The sequence below is a fragment of the Phalacrocorax aristotelis genome, chromosome 2 (assembly GCF_949628215.1).
Source record: "Phalacrocorax aristotelis chromosome 2, bGulAri2.1, whole genome shotgun sequence".
Classification (NCBI taxonomy): domain Eukaryota; kingdom Metazoa; phylum Chordata; class Aves; order Suliformes; family Phalacrocoracidae; genus Phalacrocorax; species Phalacrocorax aristotelis.
The window spans coordinates 123209559-123230358 of NC_134277.1; the positions used below are offsets into that span (position 1 = coordinate 123209559).

Sequence of the window (20800 nt, forward strand, 5' to 3'; positions counted from 1 at the left end):
TAAATAACACATCTCAGGTAGTACCAACAGCTATGGTTATGTTTGTTACACTGGGGATTTTTTTGATCTTAGCATCTGGTTTTCTCTTAGGAAATAAAAATAGATTTAAATGAACATGGATATGAAATAATTTCTTAATTTTTGTATTTGGGGAGATTCAGGGAATGTTTCTAATGAAAAATTAGAGTTTGTATGTGCCAGTTAACGTGCCATTTGTGCATTCCTTGAAAAGCAACAGGAAAAGCTCATACAGAGGTAGGTAGGTATCAAGACAGCATACATATTTAGACTTCGGTGGATTTTATGTAGAGCTAGCTACAATATGTAACGTCATGTTTCAATTCTGTCATCAGCGGCATTTTGCACAAGACCTTTTCTTCCAGCAGAACGACCTGAGATGGGATGTCCACATGCACTGCATTCTACCTTTTGCTTCCCCCTTTTCTCTGCATTCATAGCAGGGCTGTAACTGTGCTAGCTATCCATGAGTCATATATGTTGTATGAAACTGATAATATAGGGATTGTAGTTGCTTAACAGCAATCGTGCAGTAGATGAAACTTACTCTGATTCTTTGTTTTGAAACTAGTTTCATTCAAACTGATTTTTAAAACCCGTTATGAATAGTTTTGATAACATTTTTCGTAAATGTTTTTAAGCAGAAGAACGAACATATTGTATTTGTAAGACAGGACTGGAAACCAAATGATCTGAAATCTCACTCCATCTTGACTTTGCAGATGTGTCTTATGGTAAATTATGTTTTTATGTTATCTTTGCTTCCTTAGCTGTGAAAGAGAGACCTAGACTATTATCACATTTAGCTCACTGAATTAGATGAAGTACTTCAGAATCTGTTATAGAAAAGGATCTCTACATTAATATTGCTCTGTTTGGTGGTAGTGATAACAGCAACCTGCAAATACAGATTACTGCCTTCTCATATTATGTGGCAGAGATCCTGCACTGTTAACTCATAGCACAGCCATTTAACCCTTTCCTCTCTAGACTGAATGGCGACTTTAAATATTGAAGCTGCATAGTTGGCACTTCTAAGAGAAGACCATAATCAATCTGCAATTTGTAACTTTTGAATTTGAAAGTGAAATATAAACTTTTTGGAAATCCAATATTTCCTTCATAAGGAGAGGCCAAGTTATTACTTTTTCCATACAGCTGCTGTTTCCTATTTGAGACTTGGGTAATAAAAGAAGTGCTAATGTCACTTTAGCTACCCTGGTGCAATTATTGAAAACATCTGTTACAAGGTATTTACAATGTCCTTATTGTTCATGAAATTTGGAGCTAATTATAATCTGTCAAATATTTCAGCATTGATTTGAAATAAGTGTCCATCAAGTGGAAAAGAACCTAGCTACCCTGCTGCAATTAATGAAAACATCTGTTACAATGTATTTACAATGTCCTTATTCTTCATGAAATTTGGAGCTAATAATAATCTGTCAAATATTTCAGCACTAATTTGAAGTAAGTGTCCATCAAGTGGAAAAGAACCTAGCAGGTGTAAATAATTTACTGTTTTTTCCTGTGTGGTGGGAATTCCTTGGATTAGACTATATTCTGGAGCAGTATTCTTAACGTATTCAGATGCTTTTCTAATGTGGTTTTAGCTATGATTTTTAGTGTTTAAATAACTAATTTCTGTTCCAAACTCAATAAAGGCTTTAATTTATTCAAGCACTATGATGTTAGGCTTTTAAAATACATTAATGTGTTGCTTGTCTTCCTAAGATACCTGTAGATATATTAGCCATTTGATTAGGATTTGATCTTTTAAAACTAATCATCAGTACTACCAAGTTTTAATAGACAGGGATTGAACATGCTGGCATGACTAATACCAAGTCTATATGATTAATATTATTATTTCTTTCTTATATAGCTACAGTCCTCAAAGCAAAAATCCATTAGGGTTTAGTGAGGTAGAGTGAAAGATTGAATCATCAGTTACAGTGCAACATCCTTCAAATAACTGCCATCGGTTCCTCCTTTGTTATGCAGCTCTATTAATGCTGAAAGCCTGAGCTGCAAAGCAAAGAGACAACTGAGCAGTGAATTTAAAGTGTGTACCATCAGACATGCTTTGCTTTTGACCTTGTTTATTGATATTTGATTTTTTGCCATTGATATTTTATCATAAGACTCTGGTTTCTTTGCTTCCTTAGGAAGCAGATAGAAATATTTTCATTTTCGTTTGTACATGTGTGTGTTTTACCTTCCAGAAGACTTTCTGAAATATTTCATTCTGCACAGCATCTTCAAGTTGTGAAGCTATGCCTCAGTTTGACTTTGGTACAGGGACTCCATTTTTTCTTTGCTGTGCATAGGTGTAATACTGTACAATAATTAAAAAATAAGAAAATGGGTCTGGCTCACTGGTAGAGCACCAGAGTCCCAATTATTTTAAATCTGTTTCTGTATGGTTTATGTTTGAAAAGGTATAGTCCACATTGGCTAGGTGTTCTGAGTTTTTTGTTTTACTTGGACATACTACTGTGTAATAACCTAGAGGCTAGACAAAAATAGCACAGAGAGCATCAAAAACCTCCAAAATGCAGAGGAAATAAACATACACAAAGCACTCCAATTTAATGTAGGAAAACCAAAACCTTTTATAGGCATGAAAATTATCTTCCCTGGTCACTATTAAAAATTTTCACTTCCCCATATGGACTAGAAAACACTGTCTGACTGGCAACAAATGTTTTCTTTAACCAGGTAGCAACCCCATGGTATAAACTGAAAGAAAATGTTCACCTCTGAAAATAAACCTCTTTATTTCTTATGGCTTGACACGGGCCCAAGAGAGCACACTGAACAAAATAGAGCGTGTGTACTGACTTAGCTAGCCAGGAGTCATAAATGTGTGCTGAAAGAAGTGCAAATGTGCACACACATCGAGTCTTCTGACATTTTTCCAGCAGCTACAATACCTGATTTAACTCTTCAGAATTGTCATTGTTCTGGCTATAATAAAATCAGATGGGTGCCAGGAAGAAACTTTTTATCCAGGGGTTGTCTATCACCTGTACATATTTTTAGGTCATTTTTTTTTCCTCTACAATGGGTCTTTGTCTTTTGACAGTTTGTTCGGTGGAGGAGGAAGAGGAAAGGAGAATGGACTCTATATATTTTTCAATAGTATCCAGTGTTGGACTGTTCCAGCCAGATACATGGAGGTTTCCAGATGGCCCACCCCATACTTCTCAACCACTAGTATGGTACAGTATGGTACTGGTGTTTTGGTATCTGTTTGTCAGCACTGGGCCTATTTCTAGATGCATACTTTATTCTTAGAGTTGCCCTCATAGTACTGGTGTCTTTCTACAGGTTCTGTTTGGTACTACCTGTTTCCTGTTAGCTATTTTGCAGGACTGTGGCCAGTAAAACAGCTCACAGTAGTCAGAGGTTCACAGATCACAAGAAAACTTTGGTGCAGGTGTGGTTACAGAGGAAAGAAACTCTTCATTAAAAATTACAAAGGTTACCCATTCTTTAGATTTTAGTGCAGAGACCTGCAGGAGTTGTTGCCTCCCTGCGATGTGAGCACTTTTTTGAGCAAAATGGGGAATAGTCAGTGCTCAGGCTGAAACGGCATTACCAGGATAATGACATATATCTCTAAATGAGGTCTAGCAAATGTACATAGCTCTATTCCACTTCACATGCCCTTGTCAAGCCAGTACTGATTCAGAATATTTCAAAGGTTCTAATTATGCTGACCTGTTAAAAGGAAAGTTCAAGGGAATGCTCTACATCAAAAAACTCCCTACTGAGGATATTTCTAGATTCTCTGAAATACTGAAATGCCATCCCTTCTTATACTATTCTGAGTAGAATGTATTTGCATATTAAATGGACAGATAGACATGTTTCACAAAATCTTCACCCTATCTGAGTTGTCTTAAGGGTTTTCTGGTATCTTTTGTTCAGTCATATTTACATGGAAAATCTAATGCAAAACTTTCAAAATCCCCTGTGCACATCAGGTCATCATGTATTATTTCTGAATTACTGACTGCAGAGGGAAGTGTTGGTGAGAGCTAGCATGTACTGTAATGAATGCTGACAGATTACATATTTTGTTTAAACATCTTTCACCCTGAAAGATTGCAAGGTTTTACAGACTGTATAAAGCATCTTTCCATCAATCAATAAGTGAGGTTTCAGAGTAAAATTAATCACCTGCACAATGGCAACAACAACAAATCTGTGAGACAAAGAATTATTATTTTCTCTACTTAAAACTCTGGGGGCTTTGGAATTTGGCATTACCAAGACATTTAAATTTTTACTTTTGCTGCTACAACTACAGCTTTTAATAGCCCAGAAGGTGTCAAAACAAAAATCTTTATATCTCAATAGGGAAGTGTTATCTAAATGGGAGTGTGCTTTTTTGAATCATCTTTCTGTATAGAAATTCCTTAGATAGATTTGAGTTACGTAGCATCAGCACTGTTTTGCTTATTTTCTGAATTTTTGTAGAAACTGACAGCTCAGAGAAAGTTGCAAACCCAGAATTATTAAGGTTTGAGGAGCCTAGACTCTGTAAAAGTGAGGCCTATTGTTTGTGCACTTATTTGTGATATTCTGACATATTCACCTAGCAGCAATGTAACAGAATTTTACAACGCATTTTGTTTTTCTTTTATTGTTGATATTAAATTTTTCCTTCAGAAAACACATCCACTCTATATAGCAGTCTAAAAATTATGGTTTTTATAAGATTTTGTAGTCTCAAATGGTAATCAACTTCTGGCAAGAATGGATTTCTGTGGGGTTATTGCCTAATTAGGAAAATAAGAAAAGGTAAAATAAGGGTTGCAATGGGATAAGTAACCTGATCGTTTTGGATTAATATATGAGATTTATGCTTAACTTTGAAAGTCATGAAGACCTCATGCTGTAAACTGATTAAACCTGTAATTCAGCACATTTTCATCATTATGCTGAAATACAATTAGCTTTTTTACTTCCTTGGAATTATAGGTTAATCCCTTTTCTTTCCAAAATATCTGTAAATGTCCTCCAGTTAATTAATATCCAGTGTGAGTACCTCCAAACTCAGTTTTGCCAAGGCCCTTAAAATTTAGTTGCTGATTAAAATAATCCTAAAAATGTTGAGGCAGTATTATTTGTGAAAATTCAATATTACAGGATAACTATGATGGATACCAGTCCAGCAAAATGTTTATGTATTTGCCTAAAAGTATGAATTTAAGTATTTTAATGAATTGAGGTATTTCTTTTTTACAAATACTTATGAGGACCAAAGCAATTTTCTCAACTTCAACTAGATGCCGTACGACTATTCTGCAGCAGAGAGGCATGTCACTGCACCGAATGGCATGAAAGTATGTTCTGATGTATTTTCTCAGCTGAAAACATTTACCACTGAGCACATTCCCCAAAGTACTAAAATATCTTTCTCAGAGATAGGACTGAGATTCTCAGAGATTAGATCCTGAGCTGTTGAGAAGCTTAGCAGAGTTAACTGCATATATTGATCTAAAACATTACTTCAAATACAAATTTGTCCAAGAATTATACTTTATGTCATTGTGAGGTTGATAACATTTAGAACTGAACAAATAGGCGTAGGCTTGTACATTAATATTTATTCAAATTTAGAATTAAAATCTGTTTTCAAACTCTTTAAGACTATTTTGTATTCATTTTTCATGAACATTTATATGCTGGTGCTTGATTAGTGTGACTATTCATGAAAAGTAAATGTTAAGGTCATATTTGCCAACAGCAAATTTTATATTGAATATGTAAATGTGAAATTTGCCACTAACTGTGTGTTTGACCCCAGCCTTGCAATGGGATTAGTGTGAGCAAACTCTTATTCTGGGACCAATCTTTCCTTTTTTTCCCCCAGAACTGGGGCTCTGCTTAGTCAGACAAAATATTTAAGCCATGTTTTCAACAACCTTAGATCTATCTTTGTTCATAAAAGATTTTAAAAATTAAGGATGTACTTCAAAATGCTGTGGCAACTGGATGACTTTCACACTTCAAGCATTAGGAATAGAAACAATAGCTGACGTTATGTAATTTAGTAATATGTATGCAGTTTGAATATTACTAATTATCTTTTCACAAATTGCATTCATAAAAACTGTACTTATTTAGTAAATGTGTTAGAAATTTCATAGGGAACTCAACTGTGAGAGCACTTAAATGCTGGTAAATTTGAAGTGTGGGAACAGTTTGACTGAAGGGACAGGGGATTCTTATTTATTTAACAGATAAGCAAGCAGTTTCATTGTTTTGTTAGTAATCGGGGCTAGAAAACTCAGACCCTCCAAGTTCATTGACATAATGATAAAAAAAAAAAGTGCAGTATGATCAACTGTTGAAAGAAAGAAGTCCAAATTCTTTAAAATGGATAATTTGATTGGAATTATTTCCTCTAGTTGAGGAGCACATGTTACCTGCAAAATTTGGAGACCTTAATTCCAAGTTATTGTCCAGTTTCTGTTACAGCTACTAGGAAAAAAAAATTATTTCCACTTTCAACTTTGCTTTGTTTTTTATTCTTACTTTAAAAAGAAAAAGAACCCGTTATTGCTGAAAAAGCAAAAGCTTCTACCTGAAGCTTTTTGGCTTTAGCATGTCTTCTAGCAAAAGAAAAACATGTATCTGTTCATAAAAGAATTTCTAGGGATCTTTATTCCAATTGTAGCTGGGTACTCTAGGAATTATGTAGATAAATATGGAACAATTTGGTTTATTCTGTAAATATAGCTGATATTATTTTATTATTCTTAATGTAACATGGATAATACATTTAGTCTTTCTGATTATGCTGAATATTTTTTTGTGACTTTTATATAGAGGACAGAGACTTCTAAGTGACTTAAGTCATTCTTCTAAGGTTTTCCTGGCTAATTGCTGAAATACGGCTATTGGTTTTGAGAGGCTATACACAACCTTTTTCTTCAGTTCGGCTTATGATTATCTGCTGGAATCTGTTGCATTCTCACACTGGTGGATAGCTCATACACTATACTTATTTTTTTCTAGAATAATGAATATATTATCGTGCATTGTATGCCATAATACCTGCAGGCCACAGCAAACTCTTAATGTTCTGTATAAGAGATATTGTGTTGGTTTCCCTATTTAGTATGTCAGTAATTTCATGACTGAACCTCTGGCCTATATCCGGCACCGAGTGCTTTTGTGGCAGCTTTTATCACCAGAAAGTGGCATTCCAGTATAACCTGTCTTTTTACAGATTACTGAATGCTAATCAAAAACTTGCGTAAAGATGCGTCAGGGAAATCTGTGATGGAATATTAATTATGGTGTATATTATAGTATAATATACCCTAAAACAATCTTTCTTTTTAGTCCAAGAGAATATATCTTATTAGATTTTTCTGCTCTCATTTGAAGAGGGTTTACCCATCTTTTGCTATCTGAAATTCTTATTAGAGAATAGCAATACCAAGAATTGGTTGATAGCCTACAGAGAATTAGGAAATTATTGTTCTAGCTTACTCTTACCACTTAATATTATATTGGACTAAAACCCACTAAAATGATACTATTTGTATGAATAATAAAGATAGATTTCACAAGGATGTTGTGCAGATATGATGAGTAGGAGGAATTTCTACGTATTATCTGTGTGTTAAAACATGGCCTAGATTTTGCTTAAAAGGAAAACAAAAATCTTTGAATTTTTATGTCATGGATCCTTGAAGGTAAATGTGCAACCTCTGAAGGTTGCTTAATGCTCTCCAGGTGTTGACAGTTTTTTTTGAATATTTGAATATTCTCCATAACATGTAGTCAAACCCACCACAATCTCAGCATAGCTCCCACAGTTGCTTTCCAATTATTATGAAGTCCAAAAACCTTGTTTCTTAAATAAATACTCTGTAGACTGATGGGATAGCCTATCACTCATCTGACTGCACACAACAGTGCATGCTGTGCAATCTTTTTGGCAAAGCCATGTAGGAATCAGTAGATGCTATTATAACAGCGGTGTAAATGCTTCCTCCATTTCAGTAGGAGTTTTGTTTTGTTTATTAAGAGGATCACACTTTTCTCCCAAAGCAGCTTCTGTCAATATTTGATTTGGACCATGTCAATGAAATTGATCCCACACAAAATCTGGTTCCTGTGTAAATTTCTGAGCTATCATACTAATAAGAAGTTTACCCAAATATATACAATGGTAGTGAAAGCGTGTAGTATCAGTAGAAGGTGAAATATGCATGTTAATACAACTAGTTGAAACCAGAATTAGGCTTATGGATTTATAATATTTGACTGATCGTGGAGTTAAGTACTTTACCTAAATACATGGTGATAATTTAATCGGTCTCACAAAGTTGTAATTTGCAATTAGAAAACTCTCTTAATATTTTGTGTTGTCCAAAAGAATTCAAGTTTCCTATTTCGTATCTTTAAAAATATTGCAGAATAAATACTGTTACGTTTCAACCACACTAGAAACCATTCTACCGGTATTTCTAACATTTTCGGTATTATTAAGGGATTTGCCTAATTCCTTTTAGCCTGTTGTTCTGGTCCTCATTAAATATATAATTACAAAAATATGTGTTCATGAATTAGCTCAGAAATATAATAGGTGCCTAGCAGCTGAATATTTAATAACATTCAAAAAGTGGAACAGTGGTGAGAGTTTAAAGTAGAGGACTTCTTAGGACTGTATAACTACACAGATCGTTGAGTGTAGCTGAGTGATCCTAGAGAAGTGGAGCCATATGTGGAGTAGGTAATGTGAAAACAAAGATGGGCAGTTCTGAACTCTGGCATGTACTCGCTATATATAGATACACTGAAAAAGTTCATGAAATTTGGAAAGAGTTTAGTTTGGAGTCTTCTTGTTCTTTGAATTTTTTTGTGTTTTCTTTCATATTTTCTTGTCATGAGTAACTCCATATCATGTATTGCGCCATGGCTAATAAATGCCTGTATTTATTTCTTCTATGTCAGGGTCCACAGACCCTGTATTTATTTCTTCTATGCTTTTATTTCTTCTGTGGACCACAATCCCAGACCAATAGTATGGAATATACATTGGGAAACATTAACAAGACCCATGTTTTGGACTTATAATCAACATTTGCATTAGAATCAACAATCTGAAGCTCAGCTGGGATGAGTCAAACAGTATACTGATAGATTACAGTAAATAATGTATTTGAGTTGGAATCTATATAGGGAATTAATCTCTTTCATTTTTCAGATTATGGTATGAAATGTTTCAGTTCAGGGACTTATGGTGTCCCCTATGACCTATGGTCAGGGACTCCAAGGTGTGGTGTTCCCAGTTTTCATAGCCTTAAAATTTTAGCAAGTTCTAATTCCTTGCTTTTCATAGTTTCTGTATTGGAGTAATGGCCTTCTAATGATCTAATATGAACTGTAATGACCAGTAAGCGCAGCCTTTAGTGAAACAGAATACAAAATTAGTGTACATGACCTAAGAATGCAAAGTAAGCACTTAACAGCAATATTTTTTATGAGTGGTATTTATTAACTATGCTAAGATTAATGAAAGAACAACAGGAAAATGCTGCATAATGCTTCATAATTTCTTTTCCTCAGGTGTTTTCATTGATATCTTTTGCTGAGGCACTCCTACATTACTTTTGAAAAGATAAACATGCAACTAAGCAATAATTGTAGTCTATTGCTGTTGTGATTGAAATATTACTAAACATTTTAGTGTTCATTATGGAGCATAAGAAAGTTTAAAGATTTCCAGAAAGCTGTCACCAGATCTTTTAGATAAACGTGTAAGTACACCATTCCACAAGTGTTGGACTTAAAAGTTTAAAATCAGACTCTTCTTTTCCAATTTGACTGTAAATATATCACTGAAGTAACAATATTATCTTTTTACCTTGGAATTGCATTGAAGAAAGAACTGACAGGAGCCTGTGTCCTCTATGTGACCTATATTTGGACCTCTATTGCCTGATGGATTTTTTTTGTGTGTGTGAGTTAATTATATTTCCAGTAAATAACTTCTGAAATTAATCTCTTTCTCCTACCTCCTCATTACACTTATTCATGTTGCTTACATCTGATTATTTTAGTCATTTCCTATGAAGGAAATTCTGTAGATGTCTCTTAGTGTCAGCTAATATAAATGGCCTACTTTGCATGTAGGCTTGAAACATGATGAAATCTATTTTTAAAGGCAGATCACTTAATTTTCTACTAATGATTTATGCAGGAGTCTTGAGGTTACATGTTCTGGTACCTTTGTGACTAAATCCCATGAGCCTGTGAAAACAGGTAGGGCAAAGATCAATGAAGGAAGCTTGAATATAGCTATAAGATGACTGGTATGACATTGTCCATCTGAGAAACCACCTGACGGTCGAGCTTAAATGAGTGCTGTCACTTGGAATTAAGAATAATTTTGCTTCTAAGTGGTCAGTCTGATGGGACTTGCCAAAAAGGATAAAACCCTGAATCTCTGCATGTGTTGCTCTGAAATGATCTTTTGTACAGTGCTTTAGTAGCTGGAGCATTCACTGAGTGCTGCCTTGATTCAATTCCTGCGTCATCCTGAGAAGCCGTAAATCTCTACCTGTCACTTTTCAGAATAATTGTGTAGCGGTAGGCTCAGGAGGGTATCTCTTCTGTAACTACTAATCTTACTGCAACCCCCTGCACTTTTGTAAAACAATGCCAGTAGCAGGAATCATGCAGAAGAGGACTCTGAATATAAGGGCACGTGTCTTCCTGCACCCTCAGCATGTGCACCACTTTGCCCTGCAGTTCTTCTTGCCTTGCTTGAGGAAGCTCCCAGTTCTACTGTGTAGCCCATTTGGGTTTGTATCTAAATATCTAACACAGGTTCTGGAACCAGACAGCAAAATATTAAAACCTACAACTATGGTAGTGGCAAACTATGGTCTGAAGTATACTTTGAGCTGTGCAGCCTGAGTTGGAACTGCTGTCGTAAAATGGTATTCTAGTTTGTTCTGTATATCAGTAAGAGAATTTTTATTAGGAAAAAAACATTTTTAACAGTTTTTACTATTACATTTGTTGATTCACTTTCATTGTTGGTGAATACTGTGATAAATATTAGATCATATGAATTAAAAACTCCCCATATGCTGATGTGTTTTTAATGCAAATATTCTGTACTAACTATGTGGCTTTTACTGAATAAGAGAGCCATAGTTTTTTTAAAATAAATATAATTCAAGACAGTTGTATGTATGAATTGAGCCTTCTTGCTTCGGGGCTTTATGTGATTGTACCCGAATGCACATTGTGGTATCTGGTGATGGCCTTCAACTAGTCCATTGTGTACCTCTGCACAGTGGCTAGGAACGTGTCTTCTTCTTTTCCTTTTTATCATTATAATTCAAGGTATTCATCAAAGAACTGAATTTTCCTTTAAAGCACACTGAAGAGTGGAATTTGTCCCAGTTCAGGAGAACACAGATCTTAGGGACTATAAATCTTCTGTTTTAAATCTTTACTGCTTCATTGATGGATAAATTTCATTGGTAATTTAAGAGGGGATTTACAACCTTATTCAGAAAAGAATACTTAACAAGTCAGAGGGACTTCATGCTTCAATGCTTTCCTGAATATATTGAGAGAGACTTCAGCATATGCTGGAATGTTTCCTTGAATTGGGACTTTAAAAGGTTTATAAAATTAAAAGGCAATATAATTGTAGACATTATTAAAAATTCAGACTAGTGTTATTATTATGCAGCAATTTTATTCAGCAATATTACACATCACCATAAAATTAACTTCTTTAAATGTCCCCCTTGCAGTCATTACAGTAATTTCATGGAAGTATAGACACTGTCGCTCCAGAAACACTGGCTCTTCGAATGTCACTATTTCACACAGCTACTGGTTCAGACAAGTATAACTTTTATTTTTGCCTGTCTCACTTCACTCTTGAACATCCTAATTTTATATAGGGCTATTTGTGTTAGAAGTAAATTAATTCTTGATCGCACAGGTAGTAAGCTTATGCTTGATGTAAGAAAGTTTATTGACAGTATTTTATGCTTCTGTTTGTGTAGTTCTTTTCAGATCAACTCATTCCACATTAAATATATATATGATATCTAACACAGCAGCAGGAATTTAATATATAGCCATAATGTTGATGAGGAGATGTTAAGACTTCTCAGTCTCACAGCGCCTTCCTGTTACAGGGATGACTTCATTACACACTGAACACCAACAAATCAATAGCTAGTATTGGCCACTAGATGAAATAAAAACAAAACTAAATCAAGTAGTAACAGCAATACTAAGTATGTTTGCATTACTTAATCCATGAACATCTGTGTCAGCACATTAAGTGTTACTACTAGTCATTGTTAACTATTAAAATAAAAACCTCAGACAGTTAAGTGAATTCACATGCCTGAAACCTAGGGCTTTGTAGAAGACCTTGAAAATATTAAAAATCTAGGGCTTTATAGAAAAAAAACAACATACATCTTGAATAGTCAGTACAGCCTCTGGAAATAAAACAGATTATTACCTTTCAATGATACAGAGAATAAGCAAACTGTTTAATGTGCCTGGACATGCATTTTCTGCAACCTGGGATGCAGTGCTTTAGGAATTGCCAGGTCACATGCATAGACACGGTGACCTCTTCTGAAGGGAGTTTTTGCATGGCTTATGGTGGGGAGATACAATCTTGTTAGACTTTGAAAATGTTAGGTCTACTACTGAGTTAAATTGTTGTCAGGCAAATATTCCATGGGTTTAGCACTACAAATTTATGTCACCTTCACCAAACTCTTCATATATAATAAAGAAACCTCTTAGGAATTTGCTGCATTTTTGTTTTGAAATTTTGACATAATGTTTCTATATTTATTCAAAATCAGTATACCTTCAAAAATATGTTTCTTTTTAACTTTTTAGAAATTGGGTCCATTTATATCTTTTCACATACTAGGGAAATTAAAAAAAATATTTATTTGATGTAAATTTAGAAATGCCTCCTCTATTTCGGTAGTGAATTGAAAATCTCTTATACAGCTATATTTGATTAATATTGACAATCTTTTTACCATTTATATACAATGAATGTATATACAATGAGAATGAGGCTTTAATTCTGTTCCAGGACTGAGAAGAATTGTTATCTGTGGCTAGCATTGGTTTTGGTAATTTGATTGTATAGTTATTATAGAAGCACTGTTTCTTAAAATAGCTACTTTGTATTTTAAAAGAAAGCAATTTTATAAGAAAGCAATCAGTTTTGAACTGGTCACTCTTCAGATAAATATCTAATTTTAACAAGACATTAAATGTTGGTTGTATTCTACCCAATGTTGGAATATTTTTGCGAGGGATGGGTTCATCATGGAAATCAACAATCAATCAGCAATTTTATGGAGTAGCCCTAGTAAAAATTATTTTTGGAAGGTCCAGACACAGATCTATAGAATAAGATGTTGGGGTGGAATAAAATTAGCATACTTTTTCCTGTTGTTTTTTTAATCTACTGAAAAAAATGTGGTACCACTTTAATGCCACTGTTCAACCTTCCATGAGTCAAGGTCTCCACAGATCTCTATTTGTCCTATTTAAAATACATCTTTTTTTCAAAAAACCCAACCTAAACCCCACCTTTTTCTAATTTGTGGACTAATGTATCAGGAATTTAAGAAATTTAACATGATGTGAGAATATGGAAGTAGACACTGCAAAATGAGAAAAATCCTGAAAGATTTCTAAATGACTGCAAATTCTTGAGGAAGCTTCACTGTTTGCAGGGATTAGAAAATAGTCCTTAGCTTTTTAGTCTTCAGTCATTTTTATCATGCATACAATATGTGATAGTACTGGCAAAAAAATCCAGAGCCAGTTAGCCTGATTAACCCAGCTTTAAAGTTTCCTTATAAATCAGAAAATATGAGGTAACTCTGAAAAGAATCTATAAAGGATTTAGATAGTCTACTTCCCTCTTAAGTTTGAAAGTAACTTTGCAATATTTCTTTAATTTTCACTTCCAGAAATAACCAGTGCATACATTGTCAGTGATAGCGCTTGATTGACAACGTATTGGCAATGTATATACAATAAATGCGCGGGAGCTTTTTTCTAAGTAAAAAAGCAGGGTGGCTGAGCAGATATCTATCCGTGTCGTTATGTAAAAATTATATCATGATTGACAGCTGGTTTCTTCAGTATGTTCATGAATTTACTTCAGTGATAAAAGCTCATTACTGCTTTGTTAGTGGAATACGCTACCAACTCTTCAGGTCCACATGGGTATAGTTGTGCAGATAAATTCATTTTTCGTGAATGTACACTTTCCAAGCCTGAACAAGCAATACATCTACTTTCACACAGTCTTTATTTTACCAAAATAGCTCTAAAAAGTTTTGAGCTAAACTGACGTTAGGCTATGAGGAAGTGAGAAGAAATAATTAATTTGCCAGTATCTGTGACTATTGGTAGAACTCCACTCATGTTTGTAAAACTCTAGAAATTCATACTGTCATATCCACCAGACACACTGCTTGACTCCCTGTTTTCAAGTAGTTTTTTCTGTAGACATAACTCTCCATAATAACTAGTCACATTACTTTTGGCTGTATCTTTTTTGTAAAAGTTATTAATTAATTTTCCATTCATGACCATAAGCTGCTCAGGTATACCACTGAAAACATTCCTCAGTAAGACTAGATTTACTGTTGTACTTCATTCTCTTTCTGCATGGAGGAACAGCAGTATGGCGTGTTGTAAACTTTGAATGAGGACACAAAATAAATGAATCCTATAAGGCATGCTTGATTTAAAACAGTTCAGTAATTGTTCATTTCTTGTGTAAAATAAAGACAGAAAAAAATGTAAAATAACAGTAAAGCTTGCAACTGCAAGCTGCAAAAAGACAATTAATAAATTTAATTAAAAATCCTATTTTCTTCAGCTAACCTTATTTCCCAGAATGGCTTTGATAATGACTAGAAAGTAAGTGAAATGGGATTGATAACTCTTGTCCTCTTGTTTGGAATCGTTACCTAGTAGTTTTCTTTTTTAATCTTAATCTCTCTTTAGTCTTTATTTTGCATGTCAAAATCTAGTCACTTTCTGGACTAGATGCTTCATACATTCCAAAATACGCTTCAGTGAAATAAATGTTGCTGATTTCAACTAAATTGTGTAGAAGCTTAGATTCTTTATCCTGTGAGATAAAGGCAGGGGAGGGGAAAGAAAGAGAGATTAGAGAATGTGGTCACAGTAAACTACTTATGGCAACTTTTAGCCTTTACAGAACAATATATTATCAGATGAAATCATGTAGACTTGTGGCTTGTTGTACTCTTGGAAGGAGACTCAAGGGCAGAGTTTACTGCCTCAACTTCTTTCACAAATGATATCCACTTAGGTATCTTAAAAAGTGACTTTGTAAATTAAAGTTGGTAATGCTGTAACTTCTCCACTTATTTCTCCCCTGTTCCTGAGTAAAAAGATAGATTTTTAAAAAGGCAGAAGGTAACTGTATTTTTCCTGCTCTTTGTCTATCCACACCTGTTGTTTCAATAGAGAATACGTGCCTGTAAGTTTCTGCTTTGGCTGTGACTATTCTGAACTGTGTGACTGATACATAAGAGAGGAGAAGGATAAATTTTCTATGAAAGCTGAGGATAGGGTATGGTTTCTCTGATGGAATTCAGGACTTCAGAGTCTTGATCTACTGTTCTGCAGATTACAAATCATCCTCTTTCTATGAAAGAAGTACAACTTACGAATTCTAAGGTATAAAATATATCAGAACTGGGAAGTGCTTGTTGAAGAGGCTTATGTTACAAAGTTTTGGCATACTGTTTAAGTTGATGAAATTTGTTGTGATGTGCGTGTGTTTATTTGCGCACGTACATATACACAAATATACATACAAATGCCCACTACACTGCAAATTGTGCCTTAGCAACCATTGTGCTATTTTAAACAATAAAGAGCCTAAAATTTCAGAGTGGATTTCAGATACTGAATCAAATATTCTGTCATCATGTTGTTACTCCTCTGTAGCAACCAGTGTGGAGTAGAAGGTATTGTGTTTAAAGGCAAAACTGACATTTTTTTCTTGAATAATTGCTTTAAGTTAATGCAGCGATTCCATGCGAAAGCATCCCTGTGTATTGTTATATACATGCATATAGCTAAATACGTAGGTTAGGTTGTTGATAGCTATAGATTAAAGACTAATGATCCTCCATAAATTATTTACAAGGCTTTCTCACAAGCAGCAGCATGACAGAGGGGTTACCTGTATGTTATCCAGCTACCATGAAAACACAGCAGAAAGGGAACACATATATGCTAGTTTAAAACATCTGTCTAACGTGTCACTGTGTAGCAGGTCTGCAAACACTGCTCCCAGCAAGCTGGCTCTCTGCACAGTATGAGTACAGTCACTCAGAGGCATGATGCAATCTTCTGTCTTTGTAAACCCAAATTAAATCAGCCCTTGAAGAGTTTTGAAGTTATCGACCCGGAAGAACAGGAAATGATTGTTCTCTGAAGCAGAGTTCTGTGACCTGATGCTTCTTGGCTCTCATGTTATAAACTGATTCAAATGTTATTACTCCACTGTTAAGTATAGCATTTTGCTTAGCTGCTTTTGTGCCTCCTTTGCGCCACTCTGGGGAGGTGCCTGGGGTTCCCTTTCTCTGCTGTGTGTCTTGAGGTGTCAATCAGCCGTACCACACAAAAACTAAAGGCATGAACAAGAGCCACAGGGGCACTTGTGGAAGAGTACAGGAAAGCTGAAAGCATTCACAGGTGGACAGGTGATTTACGCATTCCTGTGTCCAAAATGCAATCCGCTCTTTGTCAAAACCCAAGCTTGTGCTTATCTAAGACTTAAGGCTTAAAATAGGTATTTTTCCTCTGTGGCTGTAGGGAAGATTAGGTCTCTCATCCATGCTGGAGTGCTGTGGCTAAATTTAACCCTGGCTTTTGGAAAGACTTACTCATAGGATTATGGCACAGCCGTGGAAATCACTGCTATTGTTTTGGTTGGAGATTTATGAGACAACCTCGGGGGGGGGGAAATAAAATTTCTTTATTTTTATACATACATGCTAGTGTGGATGATGCCAGATCTGAAAGAAGGAGGTGCACAGCTGAACAGTGGCAGGTAGCAAGTTGTGCGATAGCACAGTGCAAAGCCAGTGCTATTATAGGAGGCTAATGCCCCCCACCCCCACCATTACCTGCATGTGTGACTAGAAACACAACAGACAAGCATATAGCAAGCTTTATATCTTGCTTTATTTTTAAAAAAATGTCACTGCAATAAATTTCTAAGCAGTTACGTTCTGGTATGTGAAAGCTGTATGGCGGTGCTTACATTTGCAGATGCATTTCGGTCATATATTTCTTTCAAGGTGTCCTCTCTGTATTCCTCTTCCAGGTTCAGGTCCTTCGCAACGCAGGGGAAGAAGTGACCCTAACTGTATCCTTTCTGAAAAGAGCACCTGCTTTTCTCAAGCTGCCACTGAATGAAGATTGTGCATGTAAGCTTTTATTACTTAGCCAAAAGAAAACTCAATTCAATGCTCATAAATGCTTGCAGCTTCCAAACCTACTGTTCATTGAGGGTGATTTTTGGTCAGCTTTTCTGCTTGAATATGAGCTGCTCATATTGCCAGGTCTTGTAGTAACATTCACCTCAAGCAAAAAAATTGCTATCTTTGCTGGAAAAACAGATCACCGGGCATACCAGCAAAGCTGCAGGTAAAACAGTAGAACTACATTAGTTTACGGTAGCTCACATCCTGATGCAGAGTATTTAAAAGTAGTTTTTCAGGCAGCATCAAATAACATTTTAGTCTGAAAGAGTTTTGTCTTGTAAATGTGAGAATGAGATTGTGTGTGTATATTTAGAGGTCTTAACTTTACCATTTAAAATTCAGAAGCTTTGGTGGAGGTGTCTGTCTACCTAAAAATAAATGACTCCGGGATGATTAGTATTTTGTTTAAGTCCAACTGAGTTTTAGTCAACTAGCCCCATGAGAGACATATGGAGACAGCTGTCTTCCTTTAATTATATGAAATTGTAAGTGTGGGTGCATAATTACAGACAGTTGCAGCATATCTAAGCATATTTATATGTCAGCCTGTGCCTTTTATCACCACTGCTTTCCTTCTGCTTCTTGCTCCTAAGAGGGTAAAATGAATTGCTTAATTTTTAAGCAACAAAACAATAAATATTTGATTTCAATACTTTTAGGCTTTGATTGTAAGTTAGTAGGAATTTAATAAACTAAATTATGAAATGATATTTTATACATTCATTTGTTGAAATACTGTCTTTATCTTTTGCCTAGGTATTAAATTTTAGTGAGACAAGAAAAAATTTAGAACACCATATTCTTAAATAAAAATGTACTCCAGTACATTTGTCCCTGTTATGAAAGGTTGTGGTACTACAGAGTGCCCTGAATAATGCGCACAAACATGCATTTGCATTGATCCTATCATGTTACTTTTGAAGTGGAGCACTATGATTTCCTAAATTGTTACAAGAACGATTAGAACTGTGAACTTCATTGAGAATAACAAAAGCATTGTCTGACGAGTTCCTTCAAATGAAAACCAAGCGAGGAGGTACACACCTTTTTTATCAAAGTTGCAAAAATTTTGTGGTTTTTTTTCTTACTAAACAGTTTATTAACTCTTTTAAGCAAAGCACCAGAAGGATTCTCAATCCTCCGCTCAGTTTAAAAAGGCACGCTGCTCAAACCAGAAGACAGATACTGTCTCAATGGAGAAAGTAAATGAATGTTAGATACAACAAAACTATGAGGGGAGGGGAATACATACATACAGACATACACAAATTTGAATTATAGCATTATAAATTAATGAAGATTTTTTGGTGTATTCTTGTTTGTATTAGGTGCCCCCAGTGACCAAAGCAGTGGCACATCCTCTCCCCTTTGTGACAGTGGTTTGCATCTCAACTACCATCCCAACAACACGGTGAGAGCTTATATTTCTTTGATGGAATTACACAGAAGAATAATAATACTATAATAACTAAGTAAAAGTAACTAATAAAGGACAGCAACATGGAAGGAGCTCTAATTAACGTTGGAGATAGGCAGTTCCATAGGGGGTAAAAAGAGTTGCCAGCTATTATGGCTGAGAATTAAACTGACTAATTGTACCAGCTGAGATTGTGCCTTGGTAGATATGGTTACTCTTTTTATCCAGGCAACAGGAATTTTGCAAAAGTTTTTTCTTCTAGATTATTTCCACAGCATAGGAATTAAAATTATTAGAATTAAAACATATGTATTTAAAGAAAAGGCAGAAAACTTTCAGAATATTTTTCCATTACTTTAATTTCTCTTATTGCCTAAAACTTTTGGCAAAAGATGATTTAGGTACATGTTTTTGCCTATTTTTAAGGCAAGAGCATTTTACTTCTAGTAACTTACACTTAAAATCTTACTGGAGAATGATAGCATTATGGAGCAAAGTCTCTTTAGGATGAAATACACAGATGTCTCATCAGATTTTTTGTGAAAGATGCCTTTGAAGTGCAACAAGGGGCTTTTAACCATTTTCTTAGCCAGAAAATGCAACATTTCCACTATTTAATATAGTGGAATTATATATAGGGGTTTTTATTGCATCTTTGGCTTTGTGATCGGTGAAAATACTCAGATAACATAAAAAGCACTGAATAAATAAACCAATATAGAGCATAATTATTACAGACATACTAAAAAAAAAAAAAACAGAAATGTAAACATTGTTCAATAGACATTGCTGGTTTTAATTTCTCGCTTGTTTTATTGTTCTTTCATACTTCACTGGTAAAGGTTTTAAATAGGAGCCCAGAGTCTTAATAGTCAATAGCACAGATTTTAAGCATGATTATAATCTGGAAAACCTTTAGGATTTATACACTTTTATGAAGCTAGAATTCATAAAAATGGGATAAAAACAACAACTGGTGTCTTAATGCAGGTCAAATAATAATAATTAAAAATATACATATAGCTAGTGCAACATCAGTAACAGACTTAACTCAACAGCCTGTATATCAGTGCATGTAGCAAGGCTCTTGCAGCAGATCCTAAACTTATTTTGCTAGCCACTTCATTTCTAACTTTGCTTTTAGGATAAAAACTATGTTTACATTTGTGAATCCTATTTTTGCAGGTGTCAAAACTGATCTAAATTAGCTACAGTTTCTGTTTGAATGGATAATAATTTACTGAAGCCAAGTCTTTTTCTCTAGGTTTAAATAATATAATTAGGCATCATAAGTCTATAATTCACCATAAATGAAATTCTTCTGCTGAAGACCAGGATGTGGTTCTTATCTCAGATGTTCCCTTGTAATAGGAATAGAATGCTTCATAAAACCAAATGAGACCTCTGTAAGAATTCCTAAATTATGTACAACTCTCATGTCATGGTCCTTCCTTTTTCTCAGAATATTCTCTGGAATGCATTATCATTTATGGCTGTAGTCTATTTCTGAATTTATAGCCCTGGTAATTCACATGAAGGAGCCTTTGACTCAGAATTTGGAGTAGGCAGGACTGGTTTTAGTCTTTTGTCAACAATTCAGGGTTATATGGGCTAAAGGTAGGATTAACTTTGCTGTTGCAGCCAGATCTAGGCCTACAGTTTTCATCTAAACTTTTTTCCGCATTTCAGCTCTGTCTTCAAGTTTAATTGCAGGTGAAAAAAGTTTCTGAAAGCAGGCGGAAAATGTTAAAAATTCAAGACAATGTCCAAA

The 20800-nt window shown here is 34.8% G+C and overlaps 1 protein-coding gene across 5 annotated transcripts in view; it reads left to right on the forward strand.

Annotated features, from left to right (window-relative positions):
- Window positions 1-20800, forward strand: part of SNTG1 (syntrophin gamma 1) — a 352865-nt gene that overhangs the window by 225362 nt on the left and 106703 nt on the right. For 3 of the 5 annotated variants that reach the window (XM_075085000.1, XM_075084999.1, XM_075085001.1), the window contains 2 exons: window positions 17453-17555; window positions 18941-19023. In XM_075085000.1, the coding sequence (XP_074941101.1) occupies window positions 17453-17555; window positions 18941-19023 (186 nt within the window). Of the gene's footprint in view, window positions 1-3106; window positions 3253-17452; window positions 17556-18940; window positions 19024-20800 lie in introns of all 5 variants that reach the window. The other 2 variants (XM_075085002.1, XM_075085003.1) reach the window with 2 other exon arrangements.